Below are 25,235 nucleotides of genomic sequence, written 5' to 3'. Positions count from 1 at the left end.
TTCACTGCATTCATAATCCTTTATGGAGGGCCTACTAAGTGCCAGGCAGTGTTGCTAACAATCCTGAAAGGTAGGTATCATAACTAGCCCCCTTAGATAAGTAAAGGCACAGATTCAGAGAGGTAAAAACAACCAGGATCCAGGACTGCAGCCCCTCCCCATGTTTCAGGAGACAGTGTTTCCTGGCACAAAGCACTTACCTGTGCCCCATCATACTTTAAGTAAACAAGTCAGGACAAATAGGGCCACAATGCAATGAAAAAAGCTACATGTCAACCCAAAGATACACACATTCTAAACTTTTATGACTCATTTCCAGGGGCAGTAATGATGGTGCTGATGGATGGGGAAGAGCTCTGGCTTCCGGCTTCCCAGTGGAATCCCCACCCACTCAGCCACCTGTGTAACCCACAAAAGTTACTTTATTTTTATTTTTTAAATACTTAATTTATAAATATCAGTTCTATGGAACACAAGTTATTTAATGCCATTTGTCTTCAGTTACCTCATCAGTAATATGAGCATAAAAATGCTTTTTTTTTTGAGACACAGTCTCACTCTGTTGCCCAGGCTGGAGTGCAGTGGTGTGATCTCAGCTCACTGCAACCTCCCCCTCCCAGGTTTAAGCGATTCTCCTGCCTCAGCCTCCCAAGTAGCTGGGATTACAGGCACAAGCCACCACGCCCAGCTAATTTTTGTATTTTTTGTAGAGACGGGGTTTCACCATGTTGGTCAGGCTGGTCTTGAACTCCTGACCTCAGGTGATCCGCCTGTCTTGGCCTCCAAAAGTACTAGAATTACAGGTGTGAGCCACCGTGCTCAGCCAAAAATGCTTTTCTCATAAAGTTTTTGGGAGAACAACTGAGATAAAGCATGTAAAGTTCTGTGAGAGAGGCCAGGACAGCAGTAGGGAGGCTGTGTGTGTGTGTCTGTGTCCATGTAATTCATTCCCCTTTGAAGGGGACCAGGTCCCCAGACTCCCCCCTGGTCTGGCATTCCTTCTGCTTCTTGGATGTAAAATCCAGAAGTGCCCAGGACTTTTGCTTCTTGGAGGTAAAATCCAGAAGTGTCCAGGACTGGGACAGGGTGACCCTGGGAAGGCCAGTCTGCAGGAAGTGGCTGAGCCAAAGGACAAATAATGGGTGGATTGGGCTGTGACGAAGAGCCCAGGTGAGAGACCCAGGGTCCTGGGTTTGGGAAAAAGGAGGGGCAGGGTGTGGATACCCCACAGACTCTTCTTGTGTCTGTCCTGGGTTGGCACACCAGAAGCCCTGTGCTGGGGAGAGGCGGGCGCCCTGTGGTGCATGACCAGCCTCCTGGCTCTCCAGGAAAGATGCTGCTACAGTGTTTTTGGAGGTTAAAGAGGTCCGTGAACCCAATCTGTCGCTGCTCCCAGTCTTGTTGGCTGGTGTTATAAATAAAGTTCTGGTGCCACAAAATAAATAGCACTTGCATATAAAATTTTCTTTTTTTTTCTTCTCAGCAAGGCAATTTACTTCAGGTCAGGAGTACTGAATACCCATTGTGTCTTTTCCCCTCAATTACCCGGGAGGAACCATCTATCGTCCTGTCCTGAAGGGAGTTCCTCGTAGGTCTGGTCGGACCTTTGCATGGTAATTAATTAAGATTTAGATCCCCTGTTAGGAAACCTGCTGGGTTAAGAGAATTTTCAGTGGTTAATGTTAAATCATTTTTTCCTAACAGAATAGCCTCATACTTGAAGGTTCTAGAGTCAGTAAGCTACCTTTTTTTTTTTCCTTTTGACTTAGGATAGTTCTGACCTGATGAGGTGTGCTCACACAGTGAGGTTTCCTCTGAAAGTTATTTTTCTACTTTCTTCTGTTAGCAAAGCAGTTGCTGCTACAGATTGAATGCATTTGGGCCATCTAGGGGTTACTGGGTTAAGGAATTTTGATTAGGGAGGTTATAGGTTGTCAGTGGCCTCAGTGCTTTTGGGCTACACCCTTGTTTACACTGACAACAAGGTGGTATTGGAGTGTTATAGGGTCATGGAGAAGACCTTCAATTATCAATTATATGTCTTAAATTTACCCTGGCTTTTAAAGGAATAGGGTACACTGTTTTCTCTTTACTACTTCTCTCTCTCTCTGTCTCTCTCTGATTCTCTGTCTCTCTCTTTCTCTCTCTTACTCCCTCTGTCTCTCCCTCTGCCTCTCTATCTCTCTCTTTGACTCTCTCTTTCTCTTCAACCTCCTCTCCCAGTTTCTCTTTCCCCTCTGCTGGTCTTTCCCTGCCTCTGCCAGCTGCTTATACTGTTGTTCTCCCCTCTCCTTCCCCTTCCCCTAGGGAAGGGACCATCAGGAGTGGAGCTACTTTTTCTTCCCCTGAGAAGAAAGGAAAGGGGAGTTCTGAATATTTTTCTTACTACTGGAGGTTTGTGTGAGGTTTGACCCCCTGAAATTTGTGGAAGGCTCAACCCCTCAAACCAGGGGTGTCTTGCCTCGCCTGCCCCAGAAGGCTGAACCCTTCATATCAGAGGGTGTCTTGCCTTGCTGCCCTGGAAGGCTCAACCCCTCAAACCAGGGGGTGTATTGTCTTGCTGCCCTGGAAGGTTGACCGAAAGAGGTCAACTACTTCTATCTCTCTCTTACTACTTCTATCCCTTCCCCACTCTGAAGGTCCCTTGCATACTTCCCACTCATGTTATCCTCTCTGGCTGCTCCCCCAAGGGAGAATTAGGCCCCCCTCTTAGCATTGGCATTCTGGTGTAAATCCCATGGCAGGATCCTTCCTAAGCCATATGAGGTAGCTACGGAACAGGGGAGAGGACCCACTCACTCCATCCAGTAGTAGGACTTGTCACCATCCACATGGACGACACTGCAAGTAGGGTTGTTTGTGATCATTCATGCACACACACATTTAGCCTTCCAGAATTTGACCACCAAGGAAGTACTTTACCAGCTCCTGCGGCTTCTCCTTCCTTGGTCTGTGCAGAGTCATCGTGGCAGTGTGTGAGGATCCTTTGCCCTAGGTTGCCTGCTGGTTTGTTTCCAAGTTGCTGAGAGCTCACTGAGTGTGTCCTGATTTCTCACCCCTGAGGCCATCACAAGAGGGTGGGGCATGCCTCCACATGAGAGAGAACCAGAGACCGCCCTCAGAGGGGAATGTAATCACAGGCAAGCCCCCAAATTGTTATAAATAAAGTTTCAGTGCCACAAAAGAAATAGCACTAGAATATAACATTTTCTTTATTTTTCTTCTCAGCAAGGCAATTTACTTCTATAGAAGGGTGCGCCCTCACAGATGGAGCAATGGTGAGCACACACCTGGACAAGGGCAGGGAAGGGGGGTTCTTATGCCTGACCCACGTGATTGCTGCTGCTGTGTCCTTTCCCTGTTGGCTAGGGTTAGACCTATAGGCTAAACTAATTCCAATTGGCTAATTTAAAGAGAGTGACAGGGTGAGTGGTTTGGCGGGAAAAATGGTTATGGCAGAGCAGGAAATCAGAATGAGTCAGGGTGAAGAATGAGGCAGGCAGGAGCAGGTAATCAAAATACATTGCTTTATGAGGAAGTTAAGTTTAAAAGTAGAAGACAGGCCGGGTGTGGTGGCTCATGCCTGTAATCCCAGCACTTTGGGAGGCCAAGGCGGGCGGATCACGAGGTCAGGAGATCCACACCATCCTGGCTAACACAGTGAAACGCCCTCTCTACTAAAAATACAAAAATTAGCCAGGCGTAGCGGCGGGCGCCTGTAGTCCCTGCTACTCGGGAGGCTGAGGCAGGAGAATGGCGTGAACCCGGGAGGCGGAGCTTGCAGTGAGCTGAGATCGTGCCACTGCACTCCAGCCTGGGCTACAGAGCCAGACTCCCTCTTAAAAAAAAAAAAAAAAGAAGGCAAACAATTGAACATACTGACATATTGATTCTTTGAAGAGAAATTTAGAACTCATATCTAACAGCTGGCGTGTCTGGCAGGGGGCTCCGGCTGGGGCGCAGTCTTGAGCATTTGGGGCTCTGGGGTGCTCGGGGCAGAGGCTGGGCCCGGGCTGTGGCGCCCAACCGGGGCTAAACTCAAGCTTGGGAGGTCGCCCACGCGAAACAGTAGCCCTTCCTGACCCGCCTACTCGGCTTGGCCCGGAGCGGGACGTCGCTGGGGGCCATGCCAGGCGGGCCGCCTCTGATAGCCGCTGGCGCGCTCCGCCGCCCCTCCCGCGCAGGCGGGCGTGGGATCCCGGCTGATCCAGTCCGGGTTTTGCGGCGGAGCTGGCGGCCGCGCGTGCGGCGGCTTCAACTGTCGTCCTTGGCAGCAGCAGGCTACGGGGATCATGGGGCAGTACGAGCTGTGGGCCGCGTTGCCTGGTGCCTCCGGGGTCGCCCTGGCCTGCTGCTTCGTGGCGGCGGCCGTGGCCCTGCGCTGGTCTGGGCGCCGGGCAGCGCGGGGCGCGGTGGCCCGGGCGCGACAGAGGCAGCGAGCGTGCCTGGAGAACATGGACAAGGCGGCGCAGCGCTTCCGGCTCCAGGTGACTGCCTGAGAGTGGTGGTGTGGGCGCGGCCTGAGGGTACACGCAGCAGCACTTTCAGCCGCCAGACCCGCGGAGGGACAGGGGGGCGGGCGGGCAGAGCAGATGTGTAGCTTTCCAGAATCTCTCCTCGCCCTAAGATATTCCGCACTTTCTAAGCCAGGTAGAGCCAGGGGGAGGAAAGGAAACGATAGTGTCAAGGCAGGTCGTGGAAGAGGCCTTCCCCTCACTGGGTCAAAGAGGAGTTTTGCTTTGTGCCAAAGAATCTTACTGCCTTATTGGAATGCGAAAACCCAAGCGTGACAACCAGTAGGATGCTAGGGGTTGAGGACTTTGGAATCGCAGAGTGTAATGGCCAAGGGAATCTGGAGAGCTTAGAGGTGTTTTTTTTTGTTTGTTTGTTTGTTTTTGTGTTGTTTTTTTTTTTTTTTTTTTTTTTTTTTTTTTTTTTTTTTTTTTTTTTGAGGCGGAGTCTTGCTCCGACTCCCAGGCAAGAGTGCAGTGGCGCGATCTCGGCTCCCTGCAACTTCTGCCTCCCAGGTTCAAGCGATTCTTCTGCCTCAGCATCCCCAGTAGCTGGGATTACAGGGGCCCGCCACTATGCCCGGCTAGTTTTTGCATTTTTAGTAGAGACTGGGTTTCACCATGTTGGCCAGGCTGGTCTCGAATGCCTGACCTCAGTTGATACACCTGCCTCGGCCTCCCAAAGTGTTGGGACTATAGGCGTGAGCCACCGCGGCCGGCCAAGTTTTCAAGCTTCTTGATTTGTGCATTTGGATCCTAAGAGGGAGCCGGACAGAAACTTGCCAAGTGCACAGGGAGATCTTGGCAAAGCCAGGCTAGAAGGGAAGTCTCTCTGGCTTCTGCTGCCGGCCTGTGGTGTCCAACCCCTGGCAAACCCTTTCCATGAGCAGGTTCAGTTCCAGCCCTCCCTGGGTGGTCTGTCAACAAACTTTTCTTCTCCCTGCGCTGCCTCTGGATCACCTCAGTATGTGGGTTTTGGGGCGTGGAAGGGCCTGGCTGAGGGTTTGGAAGACGTGGCTTGAAGAGGGGCTTTTCCTCCGGCTGTGTGAAGCACAGACCCCAGTTAAAGCCAACATGCTGAACTCTGGGAAGTGGTCTTATGTGCTGAGAGAGGGAGGGCTTGCTGTGTGTGGGACCTGACAGGTGGGAAGGCTTTCCAGGTTGGGAACTGCAGGATTCAGGAGGGTGTGCCTGGGTGGGAGACAGAAAGAGTCACAGAAAATTGTGTTCAGCAGATGTTCCGCAAGTGATTTTTGATTTGGGGTAGAGCTGGAACTAGAACCTAGGTCCCTGGCTGCACTCTTCAGCCACACTTTCATGAAGAGGAACAGGAGAGAGAGATGAGGAATGCACCCTTGCATGCCAGCCCAGGGTGTAGCCTTGCATTGAAGGGGGCCAGCCCCTCCACACCTGTGGGTATTTCTCGTCAGGTGGGACGAGAGACTGAGAAAAGAAATAAGACACAGAGACAAAGTATAGAGAAAGAACAGTGGGCCCAGGGGACCAGCGCTCAGCACACGGAGGACCCGCGCTGGCACTGGTCTCTGAGTTCCCTCAGTATCATTGATCACTATCTCTACCATCTCGGTGAGGGGGATGTGGCAGGACTATAGGGTAATGGTGGGGAGAGGGTCAGCAGGAAAACATGTGAGCAAAGGACTCTGTGTCATAAATAAGTTTAAGGAAAGTTTCTGTGCCTTGATGTGCATGTAGGCCAGATTTATGCTTGACTTTACGCAAGCATCTCAGTGCAGTAAAGAGCAGTATTGCTGCCAGTATGTCTCACCTCCAGCCATAAGGCGGTTTTCTCCTATCTCAGTAAATAGAATGTATGATTGGGTTTTACACCCAGACATGCCATTCCCAGGGCCGAGCAGGAGACAGATGCCTTCCTCTTATCTCAACTGCAAAGAGACCTTCCTCTTTCACTAATGCTCCTCAGCACAGACCCTTTACGGGTGTCGGGCTGGGGGACGGTCAGGTCTTTCCCTTCCCACGAGGCCGTATCTCAGGCTGTCTCAGTGGGGAGAAACCTTGGACAATACCTGGCTTTCTTGGGCAGAGGTCCCTGCGGTCTTCTGCGGTGCATTGTACCCCTGGGTACTTGAGATTGGAGAATGGCAATGACTTTTACCAAGCATACAGCCTTCAAACACTTTTTTAACAAAGCACGTCCTGCACAGCCCTAAATCCATTAAAGCTTGAGTCAACACAGCACATGTTTCTGCGAGCACAGGGTTGGGGCTAGGGTTACAGATTAACAGCATCTCAAGGCTGAAGAATTTCTCTTAGTACAGAACAAAATGGAGTTTTTTATGTCTATTTCTTTTTACATAGACACAGAAACAGTCTGATCTCTTTCTCTTCCCCACATGTGTTGTGGTTTTGGTTGGCTGTAATGTATGAATTTACTCCAAACCATCCCTGGGGCAAAGATATCTCATATTTATTTAGTAAGATAAAAAATATATCTGGCCGGGCGCGGTGGCTCAAGCCTGTAATCCCAGCACTTTGGGAGGCCGAGACGGGCGGATCACGAGGTCAGGAGATCGAGACCATCCTGGCTAACCCGGTGAAACCCCGTCTCTACTAAAAAATACAAAAAACTAGCCGGGCGAGGTGGCGGGCACCTGTAGTCCCAGCTACTCGGGAGGCTGAGGCAGGAGAATGGCGTAAACCCGGGAGATGGAGCTTGCAGTGAGCTGAGATTGTGCCACTGCACTCCAGCCTGGGCGACAGAGCAAGACTCCATCTCAAAAAAAAAAATATATATATATATATATATCTGGTTCCAGCCTCCACTCACCAAGCTGGCTGAAAAGTCCACCATCAGTCCATTTTTAGGGTTTCTTAGTGGGAGGGCCCTGGTGGTCAACCCAAATTGGCCATCTCCCCTACACAAGCACAGGTTCTTCACTGTCTAGTTGCCCTCTCTGGCTGGGCTCTGGAGGCCCTCCTTAGAGATCCTCCTGTTTATCCCCGGCTCTGTGCAGCCAGCTGAGTTCTGCCAGCTCCAAGAGCGGCGTGGGCAGCACTAGCAGGGATATGCTCACAGTTCTTGCCTGCAGAACTCCCCTCCTGGTTCCAAGGAATCCACCTGGCTAGCAGGGGTGTGGGATGGTAGCAGGATGGGTCTTCCTGCACTTCAACTCCAAACAGCAGCATCTGTATGGTTTTCCTCTGGAGCAACTGCTCTTCATTATTTTTACGAGCAGATTATTCCAGACAGAAGTTTTGGCTCTGAAACGGCTCTTTCAGGAGGAGAAGCGGAAAATTACCTTTTGGGTTTCCAATGACTGTGGTTTTGAGTAATCAGCAAAGGAGCAGGGTCCTGATTGACAATAGCTTTGTAGGCTTTGAAGGAGGAGTAAGATTTTTTGGTTTTTTTTGTATTTTGTTTTTTTGTTTTTTGAGACGGACTCTTGCTCTGTCACCCAGGCTGGAGTGCAATGGTGCGATCTCGGCTCACTGCAACCTCCACATCCCAAGTTCAAGCGATTCTCCTGCCTCAGCCTCCCTAGTAGCTGGGATTACAGGCGTCCGCCACTATGGCTGGCTAATTTTTGTATTTTTAGTAGAGACAGAGCTTCATCATGTTGGCCATGGCTGGTCTCGAACTCCTGACCTCAGGATCCACCCGCCTCAGCCTCCCAAAGTGCTGGAATTACAGGCATGAGCCACCGCGCCTGGCCAATGCCTGGCTGATTTCTGTAGTTTTAGTACAAATGGTTTCGTCACGTTGGCCAGGCTCTTGAACTCTCTTTTTTTTTTTGAGATGGATTCTCACTTTGTTGCCCAGGCTGGAGTGTACTGGTGCAATCTCGGCTCACTGCAAGCTCTGCCTCCTGGGTTCAAGTGATTCTCCTGCCTCAGCCTCCTTGGGTAGCTGGGACTACAGGTGCCTGCCACTACATCAGCTAATTTTTGCATTTTTAGTAGAGACAGGGTTTCACCATGTTGGCTAGGCTGGTCTCGTACTCCTGACCTCAGGTGATCTGCCTGCCTCGGCCTCCCAAAGTGGTGGAATTACAGGTGTGAGCCACCACTCCCGGATTTTTAGCTGTGTCCAGGGAGGACACAGCTGGATGAGGGGGTACCTAAACACCTGCATTTTCACAAAATAGTTCACCTCTCTCTAAACTCTTGGGCAACTCTAGAGAAAGGTGTGTTTCTGGTAATTCTGTTGACCCATTTTTTTCCCCACCCTGTCCCCTGAATAAGTTTTGGTATCTTTTTCTAGACTGAAGAGAAGGACCACCATCAATAGAATAGTATAGCTGGGAGAGACATCACAGAACACCTATTTATGCCCTTATGCCTTTGTACATGCACTTTTGTTTTACCCTGAATGTTTTTTCCCACGTCTCTTACAACCCGCTTATCAATCCCGCTGGCACTGTGGTTCAGCAGAGAAAACAACACAGATGGAGGAGGGGCAATGCCCCCTAAGTGACTGGTAGAGTATCCCTCTCTTGAAAAATTGTACATGCAGGTGGCCACAGGTTTAGACGTTACCTGTATACTATACTTCCCTGCATTCTCCACAAAATCAGGTTTCCACATGTTCACCGATTGGCCTCCTGGAGGTGCAGACTTACTTTGGTGTCTAGGAGAAATGTCTCAGCTGCCTGACACTAGTTGAAGATTTAAAAATAGCTGTTAGCAACTGTGTCATTAACTGTCAACGGGGAAGAACATAGGAAAGAATGAAAATGTGTGCTGAGCACGGAGTGGAGCATGTTGAGAGGTGCTAGCTGCCATGCACAGGGACTCTGTGGGCACCTTGTTCACTACAAGGTGATGGTGATGGGAGATGGTGACCGGACTGTCGGGTGGCAATTATCCCAGGGTGGTGAATGCTCTGCTGATTTCGACATCCTTCTCCATACTCTTAGGCATTTTAAAAAACACAGTGAACCTATATTTATATGAGAACAAAAATAAAGCAAAAATTTGATTTTCATTGTGAGATGGGAAAGTCAAGATGCAGTACTGTGTGTATAGTATGATTCCTTTGTGCAAAAAGGAATATATATATAGACAACTGTTGACATGGTGGGTTTTTCATAAATATTTTCTTTTCCTGTAAGATCACACCAGAAACTGTTAATTATAGTTTTCCTTTATAGAGGAGGGACTGTGCAAGGGGAAGCAGGGGTGGAGGGAGTGCTCACTTTTCATTTTGTATACCTTTAAAAAATATATCAAGAGGATTATCTGGTGTGTTTGGGGAGAAATCTTGAACCCATTTTTTTCTTCTTTGTAGCTCCCTGTGTTAGAAAAAAAATCCAAACTAAGTGTTGTATCAGTTCAATGAATTCAGGGAAGTGCTCCTGATACTGAGGACATCAGGGGCAGAGGCTGTGGCATGTGCTTGGAGAGGGCGGGCACCAGGCTCTGGGGTGTGGGGGGTGGAATGGGGCAGTGGTCCCTGGGTGGGGAGAGGTGCACAGGAGTCTGAGAGGAACACAGCTTGGAAGCACCTCCTGGAATATGCTCTGGAGCCTGTGGTGTGATGAGATGGGGATTTGAAGGGGAGAAGCAAGGCCTGGTTGGGTTTTGGGTCTGGCCATCAAGGGAAGTGTGGGCTGGAGGGGCAGGACCTGGGCAGGGCAGCAGTTGGGTGGCCCCGTGTGACCCAGGTGATAAGGATGAGTCTGAGGCCTGGTGAGGGCCTTGGTTGAGGGGATGGAGAGGTGACAATTTTTCAGAGCTACTTAGCTTGGTGACTGGATGCAGGTGGGGTGAAAGGGAGGCGCCAGAAGGACACCTGTTTCCTTTCCTGAACACCTGGATGAGTGGCGTGGCCTCCCCTGAGTACAGGGTACAGGATACACAAGGAGGAGATGGTTGAAAGTCGGGCAGGCGATGAGCTTAGAGGAAGGACAGGGAAGGTGGATAGGTGACAGGAATAGCCCAGTGAGCTGGTTTGGGCTCCATTGCCTCAGGCTGGGTAGGGATCTGGGGGATATGGGATGGGTGGAGAGCCTGGAGTCAGAGGTGCATAGGGGAGGAGTGGAAGCCAGGGGAGGGGAGGAGGGTAAGAGGGGAGGGGAGGAGGGGAAGGGTAGAGGGGAGGAGGGGAAGCCAGGGGAGGGGAGAAAGGGAAGGGCAGAGGGGAGGAGGGGAAGCCAGGGGAGGGGAGGAGGAGAAGGGTAGAGGGGAGGAGGGGAAATGGGGGAGGGAAGGAGAGGAAGTAGGGAGGGGAGGAGGGGAAGCAGGCCAGGGGAGGAGGGGGAGGAGGGGGAGGGGAGGAGTAGAAGCAGGGCTTGGGGGGTGGGAGGAGTGGAAGCAGGAGGAGGGGAGGCCCTCTCCCAGAATCAGAGAGGGAAGAGAAAGTACCCAGAGCTCTGTCTCTCCCCACATCTGGCATCTTCTTATCCTTCAAATCACAGCTGACGCGTGGCTTCTTCAGATAGGCCTGCCCACCCTAAGTCAGTGCTCTGTCATTTTTGTCACAGCACTCCATTTCTCTGCTGTCTCACGTGTATCATGCATGATCTATCTATTATTTAATTTGTTTATTTTCTTGAATGTAGTCTCTGAAAAGGGACCATGTCTGTCTTGGTTACCTCTAGATGCATAGCCCCTAACCTGGTCCTTGCCATACAGTAGATTTCTGGAACATGTTTGTTGACTCACTACATAAATGAGTGACAGAAGCAGTAGCAGAGAAGCAGGAGGGAAACCAGGAGAGTGTAGTGTCTCCATGTCCAGGAAGAATTGAAGAGAGTAGGCGTGTGGCCTCAGTACTTTCGAAGGTCTCAGTGATATGGAGTAAGATAAAGAGGCAAGTATCTCTTGAGTTTAGCAACAAGGAAGTCTCTGGTGACCTTGACAAGAGCAGGGGAGGGTGGGGTGAGATATGGTGGCTATGACTCAGTGTTTTTTATTTTTTATTTTTATTTTTTTGAGACTGAGTTTTGCTTTTGTCACCCAGGCCGGAGTGCAGTGGCGTGATCTCGGCTCACTGCAACCTCCGCCTCTTGGGTTCAAGCGATTCTCCTGCCTCAGCCTCCCGAGTAGATGGGATTACAAGTGTGCACCACCACGCCTGGCTAATTTTTGTATTTTTAGTAGACACACGGAGTTTCACCACGTTGGCCAGGCTGGTCTTGAACTCCTGACCTCAAGTGATCCATCTACCTCGGCCTCCCAAAGTGCCGGGATTACAGGAATGAGCCCGCCTGGCCAGTGTTTACTCACTAACCCGCCTGGGTCAGTGTTTACTCACTAACCCAATACCCTTGAGGAGAGGCCGTGCGTGGTGGCTCACACCTGTAATCCCAGCACTTGGGGAGGTCAAGGTGGGGGCAGATCACTTGAGGTCAGGAGTTCGAGACCAGCCTGGCCAACATGGCTAAACCCCGTCTCTATTAAAAATACAAAAAATTAGCCAGGCATGGTGGCAGGTGCTACTCGGAGGCTGAGGCAAGAGAATTGGTTGAATCCAGGAGGCGGACGTTGCAGTGAACCAAAATCACACCACTGCACTCCAGCCTGGGTGACAGAGCAAGACTCTATCTCGAAAAAATAAATAAATTATTGAAACAAACAGACAAAAACAAACCCAATGCCCTGGGGAAGGAGGAAGGAGGAACTGGATGGGTGTTTGCAGTCAGGCTGACCCCAGAGACTCTGGGAGCCCTTGAGGTCTGGCAGACAGAGGTCTGCCTGCATTTGCCCAAATGTGCCTCCTCCTGCGGAGAGCTCCTCCCTCTCCATCCTTCCCATGTGCCACCCACTCACCACACTCTGTTTTATTGTCTTTATTTCTCATTGTCTGAAAACCTCATCTGTTTGCCTATCATCTGCTCACCCTGCCCCTGCCCTGTGTGAGCTCACTTGGACATGCCTTCTTGTTCATGGCTGAACCTCAGCCTAGTGTGGTGCTGGGTACGGAGCAGGTGCCTAACACACATCTGTGGAATGAATGTGGAAACCCTCCCTTTTGGGGTGTGGCCTTCAGTCACAGATCCAGCCTCCCAACATGGGGTCTTCTTGTTTTTGCCCTTCCCTGCTAGAGGTTGGCAACCCCCTGGGCAGTGTTCAGAGCTGCTCTGTGGGTGTGGGGATGGCATGGGGTCAGGTGCAGGTGGATGGCTGGCGGGCAAGAAGGCACCTGTCCCTGAGCCTCAGTTTATCTGTGTAATGGGAATGGCAGTAAGACTTAATCAAAACATGGATGATATCGGCGTGGTGCTTGGCACACAGAAGGCAGCCACTGCTGGTGTATATTTGTAGTGGTTTAATCATCAGTCTGAAGCTAGGCACAGTAGCATGTGCCTGTAGTTCCAGCTACTGGGAGGCTGAAGTGGGAGGATCGCTTGAGCCCAGGAGTTCGAGTCTAGACTGGGCAACACAGCCAGACCCTGTCTCTAAGGGGGAAAAAAAAAATACCTGGGCAGGTCGGCTCGCTGGTCACCACTTCAACAGGCTTCTGGAGGAGATAGAGCTGCATTCTCTAGGGATGGCAAACAAGGGCCTGCCCAGGCTGGGCCATGCCAGAGCTGCTGGGGCATGGGCCACTGGTGTCTGCTGCAGGCTCATGAGACTTCGGTGAGTAGAGGACTGATCCGAGTTTGTCCCCCACAGAACCCAGACCTGGACTCAGAGGCGCTGCTAGCCCTGCCCCTGCCTCAGCTGGTGCAGAAGTTACACAATAGAGAGCTCTCCCCTGAGGCTGTGCTCTTCACCTATGTGGGAAAGGTAAGGCCAGCCAAGGCCAGCTCCTCCCTTTCCCCTCCCACTCTCTGCACAGGCTGTGGAGAAAACTTGGCCTGGAGTTAGTGAGAAAACCTGGCCTGGGAGTTAGTCCTGCTGGGTGCCATGGTGGGACCTACAGTGCCAGGGACTGCCAGGGAAGGAAGGAACCAGAGCGTGTGTGTGTATGTGTGTGTGTATCTGTGTGTGTGTGTGTGACACTGAGCATGCTGTCTTAGCTAGTAACCTGGCTTTTAGCCCAGATTTCCCTCTCCCTCCCTCCTCCACCCCATTGGTCAACAAGTCTCTGGTCTCTTCCCTTTTTTTTTTGAGAGGAGTTTCGCTCTTGTTGCTCAGGCTGGAGTTCAATGGCGCAATCTTGGCGCGCTGCAACCTCCACCGCCTGGGTTCAAGCAATTCTCCTGCCTCAGCCTCCCAAGTAGCTGGGATTACAGGCTTGGGCCACTATGCCAGGCTAAATAAAACTTTTTTTTTTTTTTTTTTTTGAGATGGAGTCTCACTCTGTTGCCCAGGCTGGAATGCAGTGGCGCGATCTCGGCTCACTGCAGCCTCCACCTCCCAGGTTCAAGTGATTCTTCTGCCTCAGCCTCCCGAGTAGCTGGGAGTACAGGCACCCGCCACCACATCCAGCTAATTTTTGTATTTTTAGTAGAGACAGGATTTCACCATGTTGGCCAGGATGGTCTGGAACTCCTGACCTCCAGTGATCCACCTGCCTCGGCCTCCAAAAGTGCTGGGGTTACAGCTATGAGCCACTCTGCCCAGGCCCCGACTAATTTTTTGTATTTAGTAGAGACGGGGTTTCACCATGTTGATCAGGCTGGTCTCAAACTCCTGACCTCAGGTGATCCACCCGCCTCGGCCTCCCAAAGTGCTGGGATTACAGGTGTGAGCCACCATGCCCGGCCCCTTCTTTTTTTTTGAGATGGGAGTCTCGCTCTGTCACCCAGGCTGGAGTGCAGTGGCATGTTCTTGGCTCACTACAACCTCTACCTCCCGGATTCAAGTGATTCTCGTGCCTCAGTCTCCTGAGTAGCTGGGATTATAGACGTGCACTCCCATGCCTGGCTAATTTTTGTATTTTTATTTGGCTGGGCTGGTTTGGAACTCCTGACCTCAGGTGATCCTCTGAAAGTGCTGGGATTACAGGCGAGAGCCACCGCGCCTGGCCTGTTCTTTTACCCAGCCCTCTCCTATATCCATCCCCTTTGGCCACCCTGGCCTGCCACCACCATCTCCCTCCATTCCCAAGCACTATCCTCCTGGTCAGTGCCCTCTTGTGTCCCCAGCTCTTCAGGCCATCTCTTGTACTCCTCCTCTGTGTGTGGCATCACCTCTGGCCAAGGCCTTCTGGAGCTTGGGGTGTCAGCAGCTCTGCACTGGCTTGGGTGGGGCTCCTTTACCTGGAAGGCTGTTTCCCTCTTCTTTGCCCCTCTCCGTGCCATGGGCTCCCCTGGCTGAGCCTTCAGGGCTCAGAGCAGGAGGCACCATCTTCCATTCGCCGCCTGAGGCAGGGTTTCCTCTTCCAGGCCTGCTCTCATTCTAACAGCACATTTCTCATCACAATGTCAGGCTTGTCTTCTCTATCTCTTTCCCATGTGGGGTCTTTGTGGACAGAGCTTATCTATTTGTCTTTGAACCTTAGTGCTCAACATGTTGCATCTCACATAATAAATGCTCAAGAAATATGCTTGAAAAGAAAGGGAGGGAGGGAGGAAAGAGGGAGAGACAAACTGTGCTTTGTGAGTGTGGCCTGCATGATTTCTTGAAAGGGCGTGTGTGACCCCTAGACAGGTGAATTGTCTGGGTGCAGTGTATGTGACAATGCTGTGGGGGCTGCAGCTGAGGGAGCGAGAGCATGCTGGGCTGGTGTCGCTGAGAAGGGGCACATACACAGTCTCAGCAGATGGTCTTGCTTCTTCCCTGTCAATGTCCCTGAAGAGGCTCCTGCCCTTCCTAGTTCATCTAGTCAATCTGGTTAGATTGGCCTTCTCTGTTCCTGCCTCAGGTACCCCAGGGACAGATTTTGCACATGCCCAAATATGGCAACACAGCCCACCCTGTTTCCCCCAGATGACCCCCAGGAGTAGGAGTATTTACTGAAAGCTGCATCCCACTCCGCCCTCACCTTTCCTTCTGTAGGACCCTGTGTGGTACGGTTTGAGCATTCTAGGCAGATTTCCGCTATTAGCATGTTCTTCCCTTTTGTCAAGCTCCTACTCCATGTGACTTGATTATCAAATTCAAGAGTTCCTGGGTAAGGGGAGGCTTGACTGGGCTACATGTGGGGAAGGCGTGGGGTAGAGGAGAGAGTGCTGGGCTCCGGGAGGCAGGAGTCTGGTCTAGCCCTGCTATGTGGCTGCCCTTCAGTGTGACCAGTGACGAGGGCTGCCCCTGTCTGGTTTCTGTCTGCCTCACTGGGTAGAGATGTGGCTTGGAGGAGGTGGGGGAGTGGCCAGTGATCATTTTCCTCCCAGCTCACCCCCTGCCTGGGGGGCATCTGAGGCCCGTATCTTGCTCCCTTGAGTGTCCTGGTTGTGCCCTGGTCCTGGTTGAAGGCCAGAGACAGCCAGGATGAGGCCTGGGCGAAATGTCACCAGTGAGGCAGATGCCGGGCCCTAGGGCATCCTCTGTGCCCCAGGCTCTGGGCCATGTTGCTGGTTCCCCTCTCCCTGGGTATACTTTAAAAGGCCAGTTCTACATGATGTATATTTCACCACAATGTTTTAAAAAGGCCAGCCTCCTTTTACCTTATGTCTACTTCCCCTTCCTCAGGCCTGGGAGGTGAACAAAGGGACCAACTGTGTGACATCCTATCTGGCTGACTGTGAGACTCAGCTGTCCCAGGCCCCAAGGCAGGGCCTGCTCTATGGCGTCCCTGTGAGCCTCAAGGAGTGCTTCACCTACAAGGTATGCTCTGCCTCAGCGCCAGGCCTCCATTGTCGCCTCCATCCCTGCCAGCCTGCTTTGTATCTTGGATAATTTTGGGCCCTCAGAGGAGGTATCATATCCAAAGGCCTTGCGAGGGGACACTGGTATACCTGTCTTGGCCTGTGTGACAGCTGTTAGAGTTGGCCCTGGACTGCCCACGGGCTCTGACTCACAGGTCATGTCCCTTTTGGTGCCCATCCCTCCTCCCAGGGCCAGGACTCCACACTGGGCTTGAGCCTGAACGAAGGGGCGCCGGCGGAGTGCGACAGTGTGGTGGTGCATGTGCTGAAGCTGCAGGGTGCCGTGCCCTTCGTGCACACCAATGTGCCCCAGTCCATGTTCAGGTTGGGTCTTGGGGCGGGGTGGGGCAGGGGCACCGGTCCCAGCATGACACAGGCTGACCCGTTCTTGCCTCCTCCAGCTATGACTGCAGTAACCCCCTCTTTGGCCAGACCGTGAACCCATGGAAGTCCTCCAAAAGCCCAGGGGGCTCCTCAGGGGGTGAAGGGGCCCTCATCGGGTCTGGAGGCTCCCCCCTGGGCTTAGGCACTGATATGGGAGGCAGCATCCGCTTCCCCTCCTCCTTCTGCGGCATCTGCGGCCTCAAGCCCACAGGGAACCGCCTCAGGTAGGGTGGGTGGAGGGCGCTTCTGGGCCCCTTGCTGTGTGACCTTGGCCTAGCTTCCAACCTCTCTGGGCTCTAGGCAGGGATTCGGTCTCCGGGGTTTTGCTGGGAGGAAGCATTACAGTACCACTGGCTGGGCATGGGTCCTAGTTTCCAAAGCGGTGAGTGTTCAGAGCTGCTCTGTGGGTGTGGGGATGGCGGCGGGTGGCCGTTTCCTGTTTCCAGCGTCTTATGTTTCTTATCCAGCAAGAGTGGCCTGAAGGGCTGTGTCTATGGACAGGAGGCAGGTGAGGTCCATGGTGCTCTCCCCTAGGAGGGTGGGGGTCGGCCTGACCCGCTTGCGCCCATGCTTCTCAGGTGGCAGGGCAGTGTCTGGCCCCCAGGCTGCTCTAGGTCTGGATTCCTCCCTCCTTGTCTGCTTACTTCCCTCCCCTCTCTGCCTCACAGTGCGCCCCTCCGTGGGCCCCATGGCGCGGGACGTGGAGAGCCTGGCGCTGTGCCTGCGAGCCCTGCTGTGCGAGGACATGTTCCGCTTGGACCCCACTGTGCCTCCCTTGCCCTTCAGGGAAGAGGTGAGCAGGGCTGGGTGGGCATGGGTGTGGACTGCTGAACCTAGACAGCCACCCCAGGGCTTGGAGGCCCTGTCTCCTGAGAACCGTGCCCCAGGGCTCTGAGGGCAGGGCGGGTTGCTCCTCCACAGACGGCCACCAGATGGAGCCCTTGCCTGCATTTGGAAATCCACAGGCTTTCAAAGGCGCCCAGCCTCTGCTGCTGGCACCAGGGATGCAGGAATCACTTCCCAGCCCGCTGACCTTCAGCAAACAGCGGCCTTTCTAACAGCATTCCTGTCCACATTTTGGCGAGCAGCATGCCACGCTGCCTGCAGACCCCAGCTCATGTAGCCCGTTCTTGCCAGAGGTAGGCTGTGTGAGCCGGGGTCTGCAGGCAGCGTGGCGTGCTGCTCCCCAGAATACCACCGCAACAGCCTGTTGCCGAGATAGGCTGGACTTGTTGCTTTCTCTGGCGAGGCAGCACTGTCTTGCAAAGCCTTAGTAGCATCTCAGAGGGCAGGAAGGGTGGGGAGATCTGCTGAGATTTTGAAGTCTGGTTTAAGGTGGATCATTCAACATGGGGGTTGGTTAAGATTGGGTTGGGGTCATCATATGATCGCCCATGTTAAGGATTGGTGGGCATAGCAGGGTGTGGATTTTGAGGCGAGAGGTGTCAGCTGATGCTTCCTGTTGAAGAGTTGATGGGTGTATCTGGAATGAATTGGAAGGTTATTTGTGCTTATGTGTGTTATTTGGAGGAGGTGGGGGAGTGGCCAGTGATCATCTTCCTCCCGGCTCATCCCTTACTGCGGGGCATCTGAGACCAGTATTTTGCTCTCTTGAGTGTTCTGGTTGTGCCCTGGTCCTGGTTCTCTCTTTCTCTGTTGGGGTCGAAGGCCAGAAACAGCCAGGTTGAGGCCGGGGCCAGATGTCCCCAGTGAGGCAGGTGCTGGGCCCTAGGTCATCCTCTGTGCCCACTCCAACACAGTGTTCAGGAGCTGTAAAGTTAGATTGGTGTAGACAGAGGAAGAGTGAAGTCACATTAATGTAGACAGTAAGCTGTGTGACATAAGCCCCATTTCTCAGCAGTCCAGCGATTGTCTATCTTGTACAGACCTCTTGCCCTCGCCCCAGCCAAGGCTGCCTTGGAAAGGTTGAGGGTTTGTGGACAGGAAGGAGATTGGGCCTTGGTGTTTCTTGGGAGTGGGGCAGCAGGGCAGATCTGGGCTGGGTAGGGTGAACTCCCCCTCCTCAGGCAGAGGGAGATATTCTAACCGAACCCACGGCAATAGGCAGCTGTGAAGTCCTTCCTCGGAGAAGAGGAGGAGATGAGGTCCCTGTCTGGAAGTCTGGAACAGTTTATCATGAGAGCCAGGACAGGTGGTGGAGAGCCTCAGCACAGAAGACAGGATGCCTGCATTCCAGACCTGTCTTGTCACTCTGCATTGGGTAGCTTTGGGCAAGTCCCAGTCCCACCTAATCTCCCTATTGAGACCTCAAGCCTCAGTTTCCTCATATGACCAGTAGGAATCCTTATCCTTGCTCTGCCCACCTGAGTCACTGTGAAGGTGTTTTATGAAAGGGTCAGATGCAGAAGGGGCTGGCCTCGCTGACTGCAGCCTCGCAGCTGTGTCTGGGGCTGAGTAGTTTCTCTGATCTCTAGGGCTCCTGCCTAGGGCTGTCTTCTCCTGACCTGCCCTATCCCCTGTATTTTCCCTCCAGATCTACACCAGCTCTCAGCCTCTGCGTGTGGGGTACTATGAGACTGACAACTATACCATGCCCACCCCGGCCATGAAGCGGGCCGTGCTGGAGACCAAACAGAGCCTTGAGGCTGCGGGGCACACGGTATGACTGCAGGGTCCTAGAATTACTGGCATCTCCTCTCCTCCTGGGAAGCCTTCCTAGTACCCATGACTACTCCATCCCTGGCATCCTAGCACTCTGATGGTGTTGTCATCAGGGTGAACTGTGGCCCTGTGGGACAAGTATATAGAGGGCTGATCAAGAGTATTGGAGTGAGTGTTTAAGGGAGAACTTCAGCCCTGTGCTGTGTGATGTGTGAGCACTGCATGCGGGGAGGCTCTTCAGCTGTAGGCAGTGGTGCACAGCTGTCCAGAGGCTCCCAGGGCCATGGGTTTTGGTCTGGTCATTTATACAACTTTATGTGTGGCTCCAGACTTCTCTCATGCTGTGCATTCCACAGTGAGTTTTCTTGGGTCAGTAAGGCTGCCTTTGTGGCTCTAGTGAGAACTATCATGTGGGCAGAGTTGGTCCAGTCCATCCTCAGGGCCACCCAGACAGCATGGGGATCATGGAGCCAGTGGTTAGGTCAGGAGGCCTTACACCCCTCAATCCCTGCAGCTGGTTCCCTTCTTGCCAAGCAACATACCCCATGCTCTGGAGACCCTGTCAACAGGTGGGCTCTTCAGTGACGGTGGCCACACCTTCCTACAGAACTTGTGAGTGATAGTGGGCTTTGGGGTCTTGGTGGGATCAGAAAAGTAGGCAGACCCAGGGGGAGCAGCAGGGTGTGGTGATACCTGGATGGGCCTTAGCTGAATCCAACAAAGGCCTGATCACTCTGGGCAGGGACCTCGCTGTCCCTCCAGCTGGACACATTGACCCTGGAGATCCCTTGCCAGGGTGCCAGCCCGAGGGGAGGAGGCTGGGTTGAGTATCTGTGGCCTATCCTTGATCTGAGCTTGTTATGAGGTAGGAGGTGGGCAGGAGGTTGCCTCTCTGTTTGGGAAAGATTTGGGGCAAGGGCAAGATCCAGGCAGGAGGGTGGGGGCTTGGACTTGGGTGACTCCAGGCTCTGTCTGACTTGAGCCAAGTCTTCCTTTTGAGCAGGACCTCAGCTTTCTCTCCTGTAAAGTGGGTGAGTTGGACCAGGTTCCTTTTAAGGGACTTTGCAGAGCTCATTTTTAGGGAAGTTGGTTCCTCTGGGCTGTTTTTAGTCCTTAAAGGTTGTCAGGGGCAGAGGACAGGCCTGTGAAGGTCCCTCCTGGTGATATACCTCTGTTGGATGGACTGGAACCCTTCAGAACACAGTCCTCCTTCCTCCACTTCACCGATGGAGAACTTAGCCCTGCAGCCTGAAGCTTGGCCCTGCAGCTTTACTCAGTCAAGGGCCCAGCCTGTCAAGTTCCTTTCCTTCCCCTGGCAGCCAAGTGTGGTCCAGGCATCAGTGGAAGGGGTCAATCCTCACTCTGGCCCTGGGAATGAGTCCCCAGGATCAGCTGCCTGAGACCTTTCCCTGAGATCTTGAGCCAGAGATAGCCTCAGAGCCATGCTTCATGGGCAGCCCGCCCTGGATTGTGCCACCTGTGCCTCCAGGCTGGCCTCCATGTCAAAGGGGAGGCACCCTCAGGGAGGCCTCATCAGGGAGACGTTGCCCTCAGTTCTTAGAGCTCTGAGCTGGGTTTGCTGGAGAGGGATACCCTGAGTCCTGCCTTGGGGAGCTCCCGTGGGTGTGGGTTGGAGCCCAGGCATCCCAAAGGATCAGTAGAAACAAACGGCATGTTTGGAAGGAGGGAGCCGAATCTGGTGAGGAGGAGGTGGACAGTATCCCTGCATAGAGAACGGGATTGCTGTGGGCTGGGTGAGCAAGCCGGGAAGGATGCGGGGATGGGAGTGCCTGGACCCAGCCTTTTGTTTCCCAGCAAAGGTGATTTCGTGGACTCTTGCCTGGGGGACCTGGTCTCAATTCTGAAGCTTCCCCAGTGGCTTAAAGGACTGCTGGCCTTCCTGGTGAAGCCTCTGGTGAGGGCACAAGGAGTAGAGGGGCTAGGATGACTGGGAGGAACCTAGGGCCTCCTATCACGTGATCCCCCATGCCCTTCCTCAGCCTCTCTTGGTTTGGTCAGGCATGCCCTCCTCTTCCCTCCAGTCCCCACCCAGATGGCTCTCCTCCCCTGTCCCCTGCGATCTTCAGCCAACCTGCATGCTGAAAGGGGGGCTGACCTGGGCCCTGGGGGGAGGCATGGAGGGACAGGTCCCCAGTGGCTTGACCTGAAGAAGATTGACACCTGCTGTGGCCCAGAGCGGAGTCACCGACCCTGCATCTGTCCTGTGCAGCTCCCAAGGCTGTCAGCTTTCCTCAGCAACATGAAGTCTCGGTGAGGGTTCTTCTGTGCCCAGCTGCTGCCCCTGCCTGTCCTGACCCGAGTCTGGGTCTGGGTAGTTTCTGACAGGAAAGGACTTGAGGGAAGTAGGCTCTGAGGCTGGAAGTGGCCCAGGCAGGGGGGCAACCTTTGTGGCCTTCAGGTGGGACTTTGAAGTTGTCTTGGCAAGGTCCAGTTCTGGCCGGAGAACAAAGGCCTGAGGGGGACAAGAGGATGGGGGAGTTGGAGGAGAGGAGGTTGACCTGGCTGGGGTGTGGGTGGAAAGGACCAGGAAGTCGGGGTTGGCCTGGGCTGGTGGTGGGGCACCTGGGAGAGATGCTACTGTTAGAGATCTGAGCTGACCTGAGCTCTGCCAGGTCCTACTTGCCTCTTAGTGGCTTGGGCTGGAAAAGCAGGGTGTAAACTGCCCCATTTCAGGCCCTGACATCCCATGGACTCACTCCTTCCCTCACCACCAGGCTTCAGGACTGGCGGCATCTATGGCCTCTCCTGTGTCCTGAGGGTGGCGAGGAATGAGGCCTGAGCTAGTCCTGGCTCTGCTGTGGAGTCACCAAGTGACAGCCTTTGCCCCTCTGGGGCCTGATTTTCTCATCCAGACAGTAGGGGTTTGAACTTCCCTCTCAGCTCCCATGGGGTTGTGAAGGGTCCACGGAGGGGTGAGATCTGGAGGGTTGGCAGTAGGGGTCTGATGTCGCTGATCTCCATGGCTGTGACCATGATGGCTGGTGACCACACTCCTTCTGCCCAGGTCGGCTGGAAAACTCTGGGAACTGCAGCACGAGATTGAGGTGAGACCAGAGCCTCTGGACTGGAGCAGGGTGCCAGGGGGAGGGTGGAGTTGGACAGGGCACCCACTAACAGGGTCTTGCGGCCACTGCCCCCACGGGGCTCCCAGACTGGCCTGTCGTCCCCCTTCCACTCCCTGGACCACCACTCGGGCCCAGCTCTCTGACCCTTACTTGCCCAGATGCCCATCCTTTGCGGCTGGGTCAGCCCAGGGCCCCTATCCTGGCCGCCTTTTTGCCCCTCTGGAGCTGCCTGTGTGTGGCTCCACCCCAGCAGGAAGAGGCATGTCCACAGTTCTTCCTGGAGGCGGAACGAGCGATGCCCTCTGAGAAGCAGCACCGCCTGCCGGGAGCACCTGTGTCCCACTGTGGCTCCTTTCAGATTCAGGGGCAGGTGCTGGGGCCAGAGCCACCCTAGCCACAGTCCCTGAGTTAGAGAGCCTGGGGGGGGCCAGGTCTGCATGCTTTCACCCGGTGCGCTGTGTCCCCCACAGGTGTACCGCAAAACTGTGATTGCCCAGTGGAGGGCGCTGGACCTGGATGTGCTGCTGACCCCCATGCTGGGCCCTGCTCTGGACTTGAATGCCCCAGGCAAGGCCACAGGTGAGGCCCGACACCCTCCCTGTCCCTTCTATGAATCTGGCCATGTGCCCTGCAGGGCTGCCAGGAAATGGAAGAAGAGGAGCCCTCGGGGAGGACCCTGCCCTTGCAGGGGCCCACAGTCTGGCTGGCTGGAGACATGGGAGTCACGTGGGATGCCCTGGCAGGGTTTGATTTTTCTGTCATCAGCACTATTCAAGTTGGGGACCTTGAATTACAGAATCTAGTTTGGGGAGGTGGTGGTTTGAAGTCCAGGTGGGATTTAGATAAATCAAGAAAATAGGGGCCAGGCGCGGTGGCTCACACCTATAATCCCAGCACTTTGGGAGGCTGAGGCTGGAGGATCACTTGAGCCCAGGAGCTCAAGAGCAGTCCAGGCAACATAGTGAGGCCTCTGTTGCTACAAAAAATAGAAAGATAAGCCGGTTGTGGTTGCAAGTTCCTGTAGTCCTGGCTACTCGGGGGGCTGAGGCGGGAGGATTGCTTGAGCCCAGGAGGTCGAGGCTGCAGTGAGTTGTGATCACACTACTGCGCTCCAGCCTGGGTGACAGAGTGAGACTCTGTCTCAAAAAAGGAAGAGGAAAAGAAAACAGGGCCGGGCGTGGTGGCTCAAGCCTGTAATCCCAGCACTTTGGGAGGCCGAGACGGGCGGATCGCGAGGTCAGGAGATCGAGACCATCCTGGCTAACACGGTGAAACCCCGTCTCTACTAAAAAATACAAAAAAAAAAAAAAAAAAACTAGCCGGGCGAGGTGGTGGGCGCCTGTAGTCCCAGCTACTCCGGAGGCTGAGGCAGGAGAATGGCGTAAACCCCGGAGGCGGAGCTTGCAGTGAGCTGAGATCCGGCCACTGCACTCCAGCCTGGGCGACAGAGCAAGACTCCGTCTCAAAAAAAAAAAAAAAAAAGAAAACAGAAACAACATTCCCAGTGGGGAAAGTACATGGGCAAAGGCATGGGGCAAGCATCAGTGGGATGTCCAGCCTGGCCCTGAAATCTAAATTCCTGGGCTTTGTCACTCAGACCTCAGTCCTGGGAGACAGCCTTTCTCTGGCTGTAGACACAGGGTGCCATTTCATATGAGGTTTGACTCAGGCCCAGAGCTGGCACTGAGATTCCTGGGGCCTGCTGCAGCTGCCTGTGTTGTGTTCCAGGGGCCGTCAGCTATACTATGCTCTACAACTGCCTGGACTTCCCTGCAGGGGTGGTGCCTGTCACCACAGTGACTGCTGAGGACGAGGCCCAGATGGAACATTACAGGGGCTACTTTGGGGATATCTGGGACAAGGTGCTGCAGAAGGTGAGGACTGGCCTGTCCCTCAGCTGAACTCACTCCCCACCCTGACTCTGACTTCTGTGGAGGAAACAGTACCAGCACTGTGGGTTTGCCAGCCTTTCTTAAACAAGACCTGAAGGACTGTGGCCTGGTCCTGCTTTGCGGCCTCTCTCTAGCTGGCATGCTTCCTGGGCCTGGGAGTGGGGAGTCCTGCCTCGCTAACCCTATCCTGATGCCTGTGTCCCCTATAGGGCATGAAGAAGAGTGTGGGGCTGCCCGTGGCCGTGCAGTGCGTGGCTCTGCCCTGGCAGGAGGAGTTGTGTCTGCGGTTCATGCGGGAGGTGGAGCGACTGATGACCCCTGAAAAGCAGTCATCCGGATGACTCTGGCTCTGGAGGACTTGAGACTCACACTCTCTGCAGCCCAGCCTAGTTAGGGCACAGCTGCCCTGCTGCCACAGCAAGGAAATGTCCTGCATGGGGCAGAGGCTTCTGTGTCCTCTCCCCCAACCCCCTGCAAGAAGCGCCGACTCCTTGAGTCTGGACCTCCGTCCCTGCTCTGGTCCCCTCTCTTCGTCCTGATCCCTCTACCCCCATGTGGCAGCCCGTGGGTATGACATGGGCCAGGGCCCAACTAACAGTCAAGAAACAGCTCCTCGTCTGTGTGTTTTCTGGGCGTCATCGTGAAGGTGGGGGTTGGAGCCTATTGAAAGCAGGGATGGCTTGACCATGCAGACCCAGGCTCCAGCCATGCCAGTCTCCTCCTCCACAACCTCCCCTGGTGCTCATCGCCCACAGGAGGGGTGCAAGCTTGTATGCCCCAGCACTTCAGCCCTGCCCCTCCTCTCTCACCTATACTAAACCCTGCTCTGCTGGACACAGCCCTTGGTCTCCTTCCTTCCTCTGCTCCTTTCCCTGCCTAGAAAGCTCTTTCTGTTCCTCTGCTTTCCATGCTTTGAGACCTGGCTCAGATTCTTCTCTCTCCAGGAGGCCTTTCCTCCTGTCTCTGGGCCCTGGAGTATATGGGCTGTTTCTTCCCAGTCTGCCTTGTGTGGTGGGCATTGGGGGGTGTGTCTGCCTGCCTTACCACACTGGCTTTCCTTGACGG

General features: G+C 53.8%; 1 protein-coding gene across 2 annotated transcripts; it reads left to right on the top strand.

Moving 5' to 3' along the window:
• Window positions 1-4,220: 4,220 nt before the first annotated feature.
• LOC103224888 (fatty-acid amide hydrolase 1) lies at window positions 4,221-24,778 on the top strand. 2 transcript variants are annotated; one of them, XM_007978900.3, is made up of 15 exons: window positions 4,221-4,487; window positions 13,107-13,220; window positions 16,011-16,145; window positions 16,377-16,510; window positions 16,588-16,794; window positions 17,038-17,078; window positions 17,239-17,363; window positions 19,065-19,190; window positions 19,707-19,804; window positions 21,008-21,107; window positions 21,423-21,463; window positions 22,218-22,257; window positions 22,749-22,857; window positions 24,055-24,152; window positions 24,380-24,637. In XM_007978900.3, the coding sequence occupies exons 1-15, from the start codon at window positions 4,293-4,295 to the stop codon at window positions 24,509-24,511; spliced, it is 1,695 nt and encodes a 564-aa protein (XP_007977091.1). In that variant the 5' UTR covers window positions 4,221-4,292; the 3' UTR covers window positions 24,512-24,637. The 2 variants fall into 2 exon arrangements, with proteins under 2 accessions (XP_007977091.1, XP_007977090.1); XM_007978899.3 differs by having other exon boundaries at window positions 4,222-4,487; window positions 24,007-24,152; window positions 24,380-24,778.
• Window positions 24,779-25,235: the final 457 nt, after the last annotated feature.

This window comes from Chlorocebus sabaeus, chromosome 20 (assembly GCF_047675955.1).
Source record: "Chlorocebus sabaeus isolate Y175 chromosome 20, mChlSab1.0.hap1, whole genome shotgun sequence".
In the NCBI taxonomy this organism is placed as follows: Eukaryota; Metazoa; Chordata; class Mammalia; order Primates; family Cercopithecidae; genus Chlorocebus; species Chlorocebus sabaeus.
This window is presented reverse-complemented; position numbering and strand designations above follow the sequence as displayed.